Source organism: Cucurbita maxima, unplaced genomic scaffold (genome assembly GCF_002738345.1).
Source record: "Cucurbita maxima cultivar Rimu unplaced genomic scaffold, Cmax_1.0 Cma_Scf00015, whole genome shotgun sequence".
Lineage (NCBI taxonomy): Eukaryota > Viridiplantae > Streptophyta > Magnoliopsida > Cucurbitales > Cucurbitaceae > Cucurbita > Cucurbita maxima.
Window position 1 is genome coordinate 4,032,916 of NW_019272031.1, and position 12,464 is coordinate 4,045,379.

Sequence of the window (12,464 nt, forward strand, 5' to 3'; positions counted from 1 at the left end):
TTTTTTTTTTTTTTTTTTTTTTTTTTTTTTTTTTTTTTTTTTTTTTTTTTTTTTTTTTTTTTTTTTTTCAGGAGATTTTGTCCATCAAACCGAATCAATCTAGTCGGGTTCAAAAAATTAACTCAATTCTTATCATTCGGGTTGAGCGAATTGACTCATTGAATGTATATCCTACTCACACTCGAATTAGCTAAGAAGAGGAAAAAAAAAACACTTGAAAATGTGAAAAATAAGTCAAAATCGGAGTTACAAAGGACAAATTACCTAAAAATAGGCCCAATTGGGCCGAACTAGGGTCGAACGGTCTACATTGGGCTGCCCGCAAGTTAGACCGCCCCAGTTGGGTCAGGTCGCTTGAGTTCACCCGTTCACGTGGCGCCTAGATCAAGTGTGTGCCTTATAGTAGCATTTATGCTCGCATAAACAAAGTAATTGCTAAAGATTAAGGTAAGTAGGTACCTTCTAAGAACAGCTCGTTGATGATCTAACAAAACCCTTGTCTGAGTTCAAGTTTAGTGAGCTAAAGAATAAACTCAACGTCATTGCTCCCTCATTGAGTGTCTAATGCCGATGGCTGAGAGCCATGACGCAATTCCATTCATGAGAACCATTTGTTTCCACAGCCATCGCTTTCATCTCTTCATTTCCATGGCTACTTTTTCTTCCCATCAAAGCCTCTTTTTCTGGACCCATCGAATGAACTTTCCCACTTCCCATGATTTGCTTCATGTCTCTCGTGTCTCCCTGCTTAATTTGGAGCATAATGACCAAAGAAATTCCGGGCCTTGTATTTAACTAATGGCTATACTCTCTCCGCCATTCTCTCTCTGTATCCGTGTCAGACTTTTCTTGTGCTGCTCTCGAGAATCGTGTACGCCCCACTGCTAGATACCCACCTCCCTCTTTATCCTTGCGCCCCTTTGGTTTGTTCCCTTCTTGCAATGGAGTCCTCTACGATCATGGCTAGTAGAGCTACCACTTCCTCTGTTTTCTCCTTTTGTTCAAACCCAAATTCTAAGAGTACCCATGTGAAATTTCTTGCTCAAAAACCTCCCATACCGTTCTTCGAGACCCATAAATGCAATCAATCACTAAAATCCAATACCCAAAATCTCGGCTCTCGTTTCGCCTGCTCTGCTGCGACCCTTTCGCCGTCTTCTACCACTGAGCTTGTTCCCTTTAAGCTTCATCGCTTGATTGAGGAATTCGAGTCAATATCCGAGCCGGTCGATAGAGTGAAACGGTTGCTACGTTATGCGAGTCTTCTTCCTCCTTATGGTGCGAGAAATGACTCGAATCGGGTCATGGGGTGTACGGCACAGGTGTGGTTGGAAGTGAGGATTGATGAAGAGGGCAAGATGAGGTTCGCTGCTGATAGTGATTCGGAAATTTCTAAAGGGTTTTGCTCGTGTTTGATTTCGGTGCTTGATGGTGCGTTGCCAGAGGATGTTCTTAGGTTGAAGACGGACGATTTGGTGGCTCTGAATGTGGGGTTGCCGGTTCGAGAGCGATCGAGAGCAAACACTTGGTACAATGTTTTGATTAGTATGCAAAAGAGAACTAAGGGTTTGATTGCGGAGCTTGAAGGGAAATCGCCATTTCAGGCGTTTCCATCTCTGGTTGTGAGTGCTGATGGAATTCATGCTAAAGGAAGCTATGCTGAAGCTCAGGTTAGTGATGGTAGAAAATGAAGAACAGAGAGCTGTGTGTTCCTGTTTGTTAATATTAGAAAACCCTGCATGGGTATCATTATGATATTATATATCATTCTGTTTCACTCACTAGAGCACATGCATGGCCTGAGAGCATGTTTTTCACTGTAGTGTAGTTGGTATAGGTAAAAGCTCAAGTCCATCGCTAATAGATATTGTCGTCTTTGGGCTTTTGATTTCATGCTTCCCCTCAAAATCTTTTAAATGCATTAGCTAGGGAGAGGTTTCCACACCCTTATAAAAAATATTTCATTCTTCTCTCAACTGATGTGGGATCTCACAACCCATTCCTTTGGGGGCTAGCGTACTCGTTGGCACTCGTTCCCTTTCTCCAATCGATGTGGGACCCCCCCAATCCACCCTAATTTGGGACCTAGTGTCCTTGCTAGCACACAGCCTCATGTCCACCCCCCTTCGGGGCTCACCTCCTCGATGGCACATCGCTTGGTGTTTGACTCTTTTACCCTTTGTAACAGCCCAAGCTCATTGTTAACAAATATTGTATTCTTTGGGTTTTCCCTTTCAAGCTTCCCCTCAAGGTTTTTAAAACGCGTCTGCTAGGGAGAGGTTTCCATACTCTTATAAAAAATGTTTGTTCTCCTCCCCAATTGAGGTGGGTCACTTTTGGAAAAAGTTAGAATTTGGTTTGATTTGTTGATGTTTTGTAGGTTATGGGTGGCAGATTTGGATGTTCTACATCAGTTTTTCATTGTTATATATTGTAATTGGTTTCTGGTAGCAGTTCATTTATTCAAGTTTCTCTTCAGGCAAGATATTTGTTCCCAAATGATTCTATGGTGAAAGAACTTGTCGAAGTTCTAAGGGAGAAGAAAATTGGTGTTGTTGCACACTTTTACATGGATCCTGAAGTTCAAGGAGTCTTAACTGCTGCCCGGAAGGAATGGCCTCACATTTATATATCTGATTCATTGGTAATGGCAGATATGGCTGTCAAGATGGCTAAAGATGGATGCCAATTTGTAGCAGTACTTGGTGTAGATTTCATGTCAGAAAATGTGCGTGCAATTCTTGATCAAGCTGGCTTTGGAGAGGTGCTTCTTCTTCCTCTCAAACTTCTTTAACTTTTTATCATTATCTAATAGATATGTAAGATGAGCTGACCGTGAAAGTAAGTCAAGCCCACCACTAGCAGATATCGTCCTCTTTGAAATTTTTCTTTCGGGTTTTCCATCAAGGTTTTTAAAACGTGTCTGCTAGGGAGAGGTTTCTACACCTTTATAAACAATGTTTCGTTCTCCTCCCCCACTGATATGGGACGTCAAAATCCGCCCCCTCCCGAGCCCAACATCCTCATTAGCACGGTTCCTTTCTCCAATGAATGTTGGACTCCCCAATCCACCCTCCTTCAAGGCCCAACGTCTTTACTGGCACACCAACTCGTGTCCACCCCTTTCAGGGCTCAACCTCCTCACTAGCTGATACCTTTGTAACAGCCCAAGTCCACTGCTAGCAAATATTGTCCTCATTGGACTTTCCTTTTTGGGCTTCCCCTTTAGGTTTTTAAAACACGACTATTTGAGAGAGGTTTCCACACCCTTATAAAGAATGTTTCATTCACTTCCCCAACCGATGTGGGATATCACAATCCATCCCCTTCGGGGCCCAGCGTCCTCGTTAACACTCGTTCTCTTCTCCAATCGATGTGGGACCCTCCAATCCACCCCTTTGGAGCCCAACGTCTTTGTTGGCACACCGCCTCGTGTCCACCCCCTTTTGGCACATCGCCCAGTGTCTGTCTTTGATACTATTTGTAACAGCCCAAGCCTACCGCTAGTAGATATTGTCCTCTTTAAGCTCTCCCTTTTGGGTTTCCCCTCAAGGTTTTTAAAACGCGTCTGCTAGGGAGAGATTTCCACACCCTTATAAAGAAAGTTTTGTTCTCCTTTCCAACCGACGTGGGATCTCACATATGAGGTAACTTACTCAAAAGCGTACTGACTGTTCCTGATATCCAAACCTTCCCATGCCGGATGTCCATTAAAGCCTCTTAGAAGTTGCCTTATAACCTCCCAGTGTATAGATAAAACTTGTTCACTTTACATCACAGTACGTTTCTTTACCTTCTATAGATAAGCTCAGGTGCTGCTGATCCAATTATTTAGCAGTGGAACGATTAAGATATTGATAATGGTTCCATATATATGCAGGTAGGTGTGTATAGGATGTCTGATGAACAGATCAGTTGTTCTTTAGCTGATGCTGCTGCTACTCCTTCTTATATGAACTATCTTGAAATGGCTTCAAGGGAGGCTCCCTCCCTGCATGTTATCTACATAAATACATCATTAGAAACTAAAGCCTATGCTCATGAGCTTGTGCCTACAATTACGTGTACTTCTTCTAATGTCATGCAAACAATTTTGCAGGTAGAAAACACTCCCATTTGCATTTATTATGATTCTTATCGATCTTTTAGCAGCAAGTAAAATCGACTTCGAAATACCCTGTTACAGGCTTTTGCTCAAGTACCAGAATTAAATGTTTGGTATGGGCCTGATTCCTACATGGGTGCAAATATTGTAGAACTTTTGCAGCAGATGACCAAGATGACGGATGACGAAATTGCAAAGATTCATCCAAATCATAATAGGGACTCGATTAGATCATTGCTCCCTCGTCTGCACTACTATCAGGTTTTTTTTTCGAACGTGTTTTTTCCTGTTTTTGCCTTATGTTTTGTAACAGCCCAAGCCCACCACTAGCAGATATTGTCCTCTTTAGACTTTTCCTTCCAGACTTCCCCTCAAGGTTTTAAAATGTGACTGCTAGGCAGAGGTTTTCACACCCTTCCATTTCCCTCTACAATCGATGTGAGATCTCACAATCCACCCACTTCGGGGCTCAATATCCTCACTGGCACACCGTCCGGTGTTTGGCTCTGATACCATTCGTAACAGCCCAAGTCCACCGCTAGCAGATATTGTCCTATGTGAGCTTTCCCTTCCAGACTTTCCCTCAAGGTTTCAAAACGCGTCTGTTAGAGAGAGGTTTCCACACCCTTCTAAGGAATGTTTCGTCGATGTGGAATCTCACAATCTACCCCTTTCGGGACTTAGCGTTCTCACTGGCACACTGCCCAGCGTTGGCTTTGATACCATTTGTAACGGTCCAAGCCCAACACTAGCAGATATTGTCCTCTTTGGGCCTTTCCTTCTGGACTCCCCTAAAAGTTTTAAAACGTGTCTGATAGGGAGAGATTTTCACACCCTTCTAACGAATATTTCGTTCCCCTCTCCAATCGACGTGGGATCTCACATTTTCACCCTTTATCTTCATCATGGGCTTTGGTAGAACATGCATGTATAAATCTTATGCCTCAACTATCTTTCTAGATCATGATATCTTTGCAGATTTTGGCACCCTTCTTTTAACACTTCTTATCCCAGATTGTGTTGATTGCAGAACCTTCACTAGCCTATTTACCTACAGATTACCATCATTATCACTTGATATAATTGATGTCTTCTAATTTCAGGAAGGTACATGCATTGTTCATCATCTTTTCGGGCACGAAGTTGTGGAGAAGATAAATGAAATGTACTGTGACGCATTCCTTACTGCTCACTTTGAAGTTCCTGGAGAAATGTTTGTCTTAGCAATGGAAGCAAAAAGAAGAGGAATGGGAATTGTAGGTTCCACCCAGAACATATTAGACTTCATAATACAAAGGGTGCAAGAAGCTTTAGACAGAAATGTTAATGAACATCTACAATTTGTGTTGGGAACAGAATCTGGAATGATAACTTCAATTGTTGCAGCTGTTCGTAATTTATTAATTTCTTCAAAAACCACTTCTGGAGGAGCAAAGATCAATGTAGAGATTGTCTTTCCTGTGTCGTCGGATTCAGTGACAAGCACATCATCAAGTTCGTCCCCCGGCCAAAAATTGGTTGCGCTCGGTGAGATCAATTTACTTGTAGTACCTGGAGTTTCGAGTGGGGAGGGATGTTCTATTCATGGTGGCTGTGCATCTTGTCCATACATGAAGGTTAGTATATATATAGTTAATTTACGCCCGTTCGATAATTGATTGGTTTTTGAAAATCAAGTTTATAAACACTATTTCCATTCTATAAATGAAAACGGTAACTGCCCAAGTTCACCACTAGCAGATATTGTCCTCTTTGGCTTTCCCTTCTGAGCTTTTCCTCAAGGTTTTAAAACGTGTCTACTAAGGAGAGAGGTTTTCACACCTAGGAATGCTTTGTTCCCCTCTCTAACCGATTTGGGATCTCACAATCCACCCCCTTGGAGGACCAGGGTCCTCACTAACACAACGCTCAATGTCTAGCTCTAGTACCATTTGTAAGAGCTCAAGCCCACTGTTAGCAGATATTGTCCTCTTTGGGTTTTCCCTTCTGAACTTCCCCTCATGGTTTTAAAATACGTCTACTAGAGAGAGGTTTCCACATCCTTATAAGGAATGTTTCATTCCCTTCCCCAACCGATGTGAGACCTCACAATCCACCCCTTGGGGAACCAACGTCCTCGCACACCGCTCTGGCTCTGATACCATTTGTAACCACCCAAACTTATCGCTAGTATATATTGTCTTCTTTGAGTTTTCCTTTTTGGGGCGTGTTTACTAGGGAGAGGTTTTCACACCCTTGACACGAATGTTTGGTTTCTCTCTCCAACCCATGTAGACCTAAGAAAAAAATAGTTTTTAGTGTTATTAGTATAATTGTGCTGATGTGGTGTGATGTGATCTGATGAAACTTGGTGTGGAATTCTGATACTGTCTTGTTTGGGATCATCCAGATGAATTCTCTCAGCTCTCTTATGAAAGTTTGTCAAGATCTTCCCCATAACAAAGCTGCTATCTCAGCTTATGAAGCCAAGAGATTCAAACTGCACACAGTAACTGGAAAATCAGTTGCAGATATTGGATGCGAACCAATTTTGCACATGAGAGAGTTCCAGGTTTGTTCCTTTGAATCTGCTACTCTTCCGAGTTGTCTGGTTTAACGTTCTTGTTTCTTGTTTCTTGTCTCTTGTTTCTTGTTTCTTGTTTCGGGTTTTGTGAACTAGAAACATTCGGTAACTCAAAACAAGAATCCGGATCGTATTCTCCTTGTTCATACTAATTGGTGTTGATTCTTTCTGACTGAATCTTTCTTCAGGCTGGAAAACAGCTGCCGGAGAAACTTGTTCATCAGATCATGAACCGGTAATATCAATGGTGACAGTTTCAGCAAGTCAATCGGCTGCTGTTGTCCAAGGATGATTCTCTCTTGTGAGTCAAGTTTTCCCATCAGTTTGTTTTATTCGACTTTTGAATTGTATATACCTTTAACTTTATGCTCAAGTTGAGCTCGAAAATTTGGGTCGTGCCAATATATATAATTATTATTAGCTAAATTAATTTAAAAAAAAAACCTTTGAACTTATACATATTACTTGTCAGATTGTACTTATACATACCACTCAGTAACAAGTGAGCAAACTTGTGATTGTGCAGCACTCACTTCTCAGCAACAAATGAGTGAACTTGTAATTGTGCAGCACTCACTTCTCAGCAACAAGTGAGTTAAGTCAATTCGTTCTTGTGTCGCCTACGACCAAGCGATATATGCTCGAGCCTCTAGCCCGGTTCAAGGAGAAAGTTTTAGAAAACGGGGGTAGAGAGATTTCGAAAGAGAGTTTTGAAAGATTGAAATTGGTGTTATATGTGATGCAAGCAAAAAGGTAGCAATAACGACAGCATATAACTATCGGGTAGGAAGAAGTTGACAACTAGTTATATCTCCCTATAGTACATTTTGGGGTATTTTTGCCCCGGTGTAGATGTGATTCTGGTGGATAGTCATGCATCCCTATATTGACTCGATATGAAATGGTAAAGACCTATCTAAGATGAAAGCATGAAAAATGGGTTTGAAACGGGCATGCAATCATTAGGCAACACGTCTTGGACAAGCATGACCGTGACAACCTTCCTCACTTAATTAGTTGACGCCCCTATCAACCGACTTGAACAATACATCTATCATGCGGCCATAAGCAACATGTTTTGAACTAGCATGACCGTGACATCTTCTTTATCAACCGACTCAGACAAGCAAGACTGAAACATCTGTCAAATTTTAAAATCTCTCAAAAATACCTCTAAATTTTAAAAAGTTAATGATCCGTTAAAAAATATATTTTTATCAAATTTTATAACTAATATTTTAATTTAAATCATTTAATTTAATATTATAAGTAAAAGTGAAAGTCAATCAATTAATTTAAAGAAATAAAAAATAATTAAACTCGTTGACAAGTGTGTATTTTATTTAAAAAACGTGAAATTACAAAATTAATCTTGGAATTTAGTGTTTATTTCCTTTTTATAATTTAATATTTGTTAAAATCTTTTTTAAAAAATAAATTCATAATTTAACCCTTAAAAATGACCTCATTGATTGGATTGGACCACGTAGTAAGTCAGTCAAAGGGCAATATAATCATTACAATATATTGTTAAGGCTATTTCAGTCATTTCGACTTCAACAAACTATTCTCACCAGCTAATCGCCACCATAGATGATGTCTATAACTAAACGCCTTCTCGGCTTAGCCATTTTTGTTTTCTTCTATTTCTCTGAACTTGCCTGAACGGCGCATTGTTGATTCTCTTAGCATTTTTTTTTTCCATTTCTCTCAGGAATCAGGAGGAATCAGGTAATTTGAATTATGAATTTCCCTCCGATTTCGTTCTTGTTTTTCCCATTCATCAAGGAGTTCGATTTTCTGTTTCATTTGTTTTGCGATTAGCGTTTGATGTTCTTCGTTATTCGTTGAGCTTTTTGGCTTTATCTGGCGTTATTTCTAAGTATAATGCCTGAGTATTCAATCCTTTTGTTCATGAGTTCCTTTCAATTTGCTCTTTAAGGGCTTTTTTATGCTTTCCGAGTTTCGAGTTGATCGATATGTTGCTGCATTGGGAACTTTCTCGAGTTCGAACATCTGCTTGCTGTTTGTTTAGGCTTTGGAGTTTACTTGTTCTGTTTAGTTATTAGAAGAAGATTTTAGTACGCCTTGGCTATTAATGTCTGTGCTCTCTGATTGATGATTTGGGTTTAATTTTGATCCATATACCACAATCTAGTGAATTGATGGTAGGAGTTTTGATGGGTAGATTTATTTTCATGGAGATATTGTTATATCAGGTGAAAAGAAATACTTAATAGGAATCACGAACCTCCACAATGGTATGATATTGTCCCCTTTGAGCATAAGCTCTCATGATTTTGCTTTTAGTTTCCCAAAATGCCTTGTATTAATGGAGATGTATTCCTTAGTTATAAACCCATGATAATTCTCTTAATTAGCCAATGTGGGACTCCCTCCCAACAATCTTCCACTCGAACAAAGTACACCATAGAAGACCTATAGAGCTCTTGAACAACCTCTTCTTAATTGAAGCTCGACTCCTTTCTCTGGAGCCCTTGAACAAAGTATACCCTTTGTTCGAGAGTCAATTTTTTACTACACCTTCGAGGCTCACAACTTCTTTATTCAACACTAGAAGATATTATTGATATGGCTAAGTTAAGGGCATGACTCTGATACCATGTTATGAATCACGAACCTCCACAATGGTATGAAATTATCCACTTTGAGCATAAGCTCTTGTGGTTTTGCTTTTGGTTTCTCCAAAAGGCATGATACCAATGGAGACATATTTCTTACCTATAAACCCATGATTATTCTCTTAATTAGTCAATGTCGGACTTCCTCCCAACAATCCTCTATCTATCTAATTTTCTTGATGAAGCTCCTAATTCATAACTTTTAGTCTCCCACAAGTGTTGCATTTGACAATTCCTTGTCAGAAAAGTTTCTGATACACCCTAGTACAAAACCAGATCTTTTATCACTGTCTCTAACCTATTGTATTGTTTGCCCCCTGTCTTCTCTTTTTTGTGGACTGGTAGAGGGAAGATTATCACAACTTTCTTGGGGAGCTTTTCATTGGACATGTTTCATTCCTTTCTTTTCGGTGTCTTGTTCTTCACAACAAAAATATATGTATTTTTAAATCCTTATTGACCATTTGGATCACCGATAGTTAATTTCTTACTATGACAAGCCAGGAAACTTGAGAATAAGTTCCCTTGCAAAATATTGTTGAGGATTGTTGGGAGAGGAGTCTCACCTCGGCTAATTAAGATGTTGATCATGGGTTTATAAACAAGGAATACATCTCCATTGGTACGAGGCCTTTTGGAGAAACCAGAAGGAAAGCCACGAGAGATTATGCTCAAAGTGGAAAATATCATACTCTTACGAAGGTCCGTGATTCTTCACAAATACCGGTGTTTCTTTCTTATCTTAAATGTAAAGAACTTTTTCATCTCCTTATATTTATTCTTTTATTCATACCACCTATACAGTTCAGCCCAATGCAGAAACAAGGGTAAGAATGTCAGGTGTCCCATTTCATTATATCCGAGACAAAGTAACTTAAGGTTGTGCTGCTTTGGTAATCAAATGAGACAAGCCTAATAGAACAGCCATGCCATTGAAAAGACACATAGTGCTAGATGTCAGACGCTAGGTACATATGCGAGTCATAATCAGGTGGTAACATTTTTTGTTCAGTGGAAGAACACAGTAAATTAACTGGTTCACTGTATGATTTTCATCCTATTTCCACCTATTTTGGTCATGTTAGGATGAGACGGTAAGAAATCACGACTCTCCACAATAGTATGATATTGTCCACTTTGAGCATAAGCTCTCATGGCTTTGCTTTGAGCTTCCCCAAAAGACCTCATGGCAATAGAGATCTATTCCTTATAAAGCCATAATCATTCCCTAAATTAGCCAATGTGGGACTCCCTTCCAACAATTCTCAACAATCCTCCCCTCAAACAAAGTACACTATAGAGCCTCCCCTAAGACCTATGGAGCCCTCGAACAGCTTCCCTTTAATCAAGACTTGACTCCTTCTCTAGAGTTCTCAAACAAAGTACATCTTTTGTTCGACACTTGAGTCACTTTTGACTATACCTTCGAGTCTCACAACTTCTTTGTTCGACATTTGAGGATTTGATTTACCTAAGTTAAGGGCATGGCTCTAATACCATGTTAAGAATCATGACTCTCCACAGTAGTATGATATTGTCCACTTTGAACATAAACTCTTATGGCTTTGCCTTGGTCTTCCCCAAAAGGTCTCGTGTCAATGGAGATGTATTCCTTATAAACCCATGATCATTCCCTAAATTAGCCAATGTGAGACTCCCTCTCAACAATCCTCAACAAAGACTTCGGTAGATTAACTGTTCTATTTGTTGATGAGACATATTTATAGCCTTAGGAAACTTTCTCCCCGTGATTCATTTGATTGCATGATGACCACTTTTTGAACTTGTAGTAAACAAACAGCTATTTGGTTCTCAAAAATTTCTCCTATGGCATCTTATTTTCATAATTCATGTTGTTCTGATAGGATTCACGTCTTAACTACAATATGGCCTCTGCAAATGGAATAGGTCATATTCAAGGAAAGCAGCCATTATTTTCTTTTGGTGTTATCGCCGACGTTCAGTATGCTGATATTCCCGATGGTCAATCATTCCTCGGTACTCCCCGTTATTATCGACATAGTATTCTCGTCCTGAGAAGGGCAGTTCAAAACTGGAACAACCAACAAAGGCTTAAATTCGTCCTAAATTTTGGAGATATTGTTGATGGATTTTGCCCCAAGGACCAATCTCTCAAGTCTATAAAGAAAGTTGTTAGTGAATTTGATAACTTTAATGGTCTAGTTTATCATATGATTGGAAACCATTGCCTCTACAATCTCCCTCGTAAAGAATTGCTTCCATTGTTGAAGATTCCAATACTTGAGGGAGGTCATGCTTATTACGACTTTTCGCCTACTCCAGATTTCAGATTCGTCGTACTCGATGGCTACGATATAAGCGCTATCGGTTGGCCTAAGGGTCATCCTAATTCAGTAGAAGCTCTCAAAATTCTATCCCAAAAAAACCCAAATGCAGACAAGAACAGCCCCTCAGGATTGACTGGCTTAGATAGAAGATACCTTATGTTCAACGGAGGAGTTGGTAAAGAACAGTTGAAATGGTTAGATAGTATACTTCAGGAAGCCACAAATTTAAAGCAAAAAGTGATTGTTTGCTGTCATTTGCCTCTTGATCCTGGGGCGACATCTTTTGCAGCACTTTTATGGAACTACGACGAAGTAATGGACCTGATACATAGCTACAATTGTGTGAAAGTTTGCCTAGCTGGGCACAATCATAAGGGTGGATATGCCATTGACTCCCATGGAATACACCATAGAGTTCTTGAAGCTGCCCTCGAATGCCCCCCCGGCACCTATGCGTTCGGGTACATTGATGTATTTAGTGATGGTCTATATCTTACTGCTACAGATCGGATGAGTTGCTCGAAAATGCTTTTCGATTCCGCTTGTGACTGTGAGAATGGCTACATTACAACTTCTACATCATAGAACATTTACAGTGTATGTATTTCATGGTCATAAGTATATAGCGATTTCAAAAGGGAAAACTATGAAATTTTATTATAGATTCCCTTGTAGAGAGGGCTGAGGAGCCCCGTTGGATTCTATTCCCTGCTGTCAAAGATCAGGTGGAACAAGAAAATGAAGAACTTTTTCATAATTGTAGCAAATTTCCCTTTTGTGAATAGATGCATAGTTTAAAAAAATATATATTTTACAGTTTTTTTTTTTTTTTTTTTTTTTTTTTT

The 12,464-nt window shown here is 39.8% G+C and overlaps 2 protein-coding genes across 3 annotated transcripts; both read left to right on the forward strand.

Moving 5' to 3' along the window:
* The first annotated feature begins 755 nt into the window (after window positions 1-755).
* LOC111490076 (quinolinate synthase, chloroplastic-like) lies at window positions 756-7,533 on the forward strand. 2 transcript variants are annotated; one of them, XR_002719493.1, is made up of 8 exons: window positions 756-1,670; window positions 2,480-2,764; window positions 3,881-4,099; window positions 4,187-4,366; window positions 5,209-5,721; window positions 6,495-6,656; window positions 6,857-6,969; window positions 7,195-7,533. XR_002719493.1 is itself a non-coding variant. In XM_023138541.1 (7 exons), the coding sequence occupies exons 1-7, from the start codon at window positions 942-944 to the stop codon at window positions 6,905-6,907; spliced, it is 2,139 nt and encodes a 712-aa protein (XP_022994309.1). In that variant the 5' UTR covers window positions 756-941; the 3' UTR covers window positions 6,908-7,087. The 2 variants fall into 2 exon arrangements, 1 of the variants encoding a protein (XP_022994309.1); XM_023138541.1 differs by lacking the exon at window positions 7,195-7,533 and having other exon boundaries at window positions 6,857-7,087.
* Window positions 7,534-8,285: 752 nt separating this feature from the next.
* Window positions 8,286-12,419, forward strand: LOC111490346 (manganese-dependent ADP-ribose/CDP-alcohol diphosphatase-like). Its single transcript, XM_023138928.1, has 2 exons — window positions 8,286-8,399; window positions 11,176-12,419. Exon 2 carries the CDS (start codon window positions 11,197-11,199, stop codon window positions 12,202-12,204), a length of 1,008 nt encoding a protein of 335 aa, XP_022994696.1. The 5' UTR covers window positions 8,286-8,399; window positions 11,176-11,196; the 3' UTR covers window positions 12,205-12,419.
* Window positions 12,420-12,464: the final 45 nt, after the last annotated feature.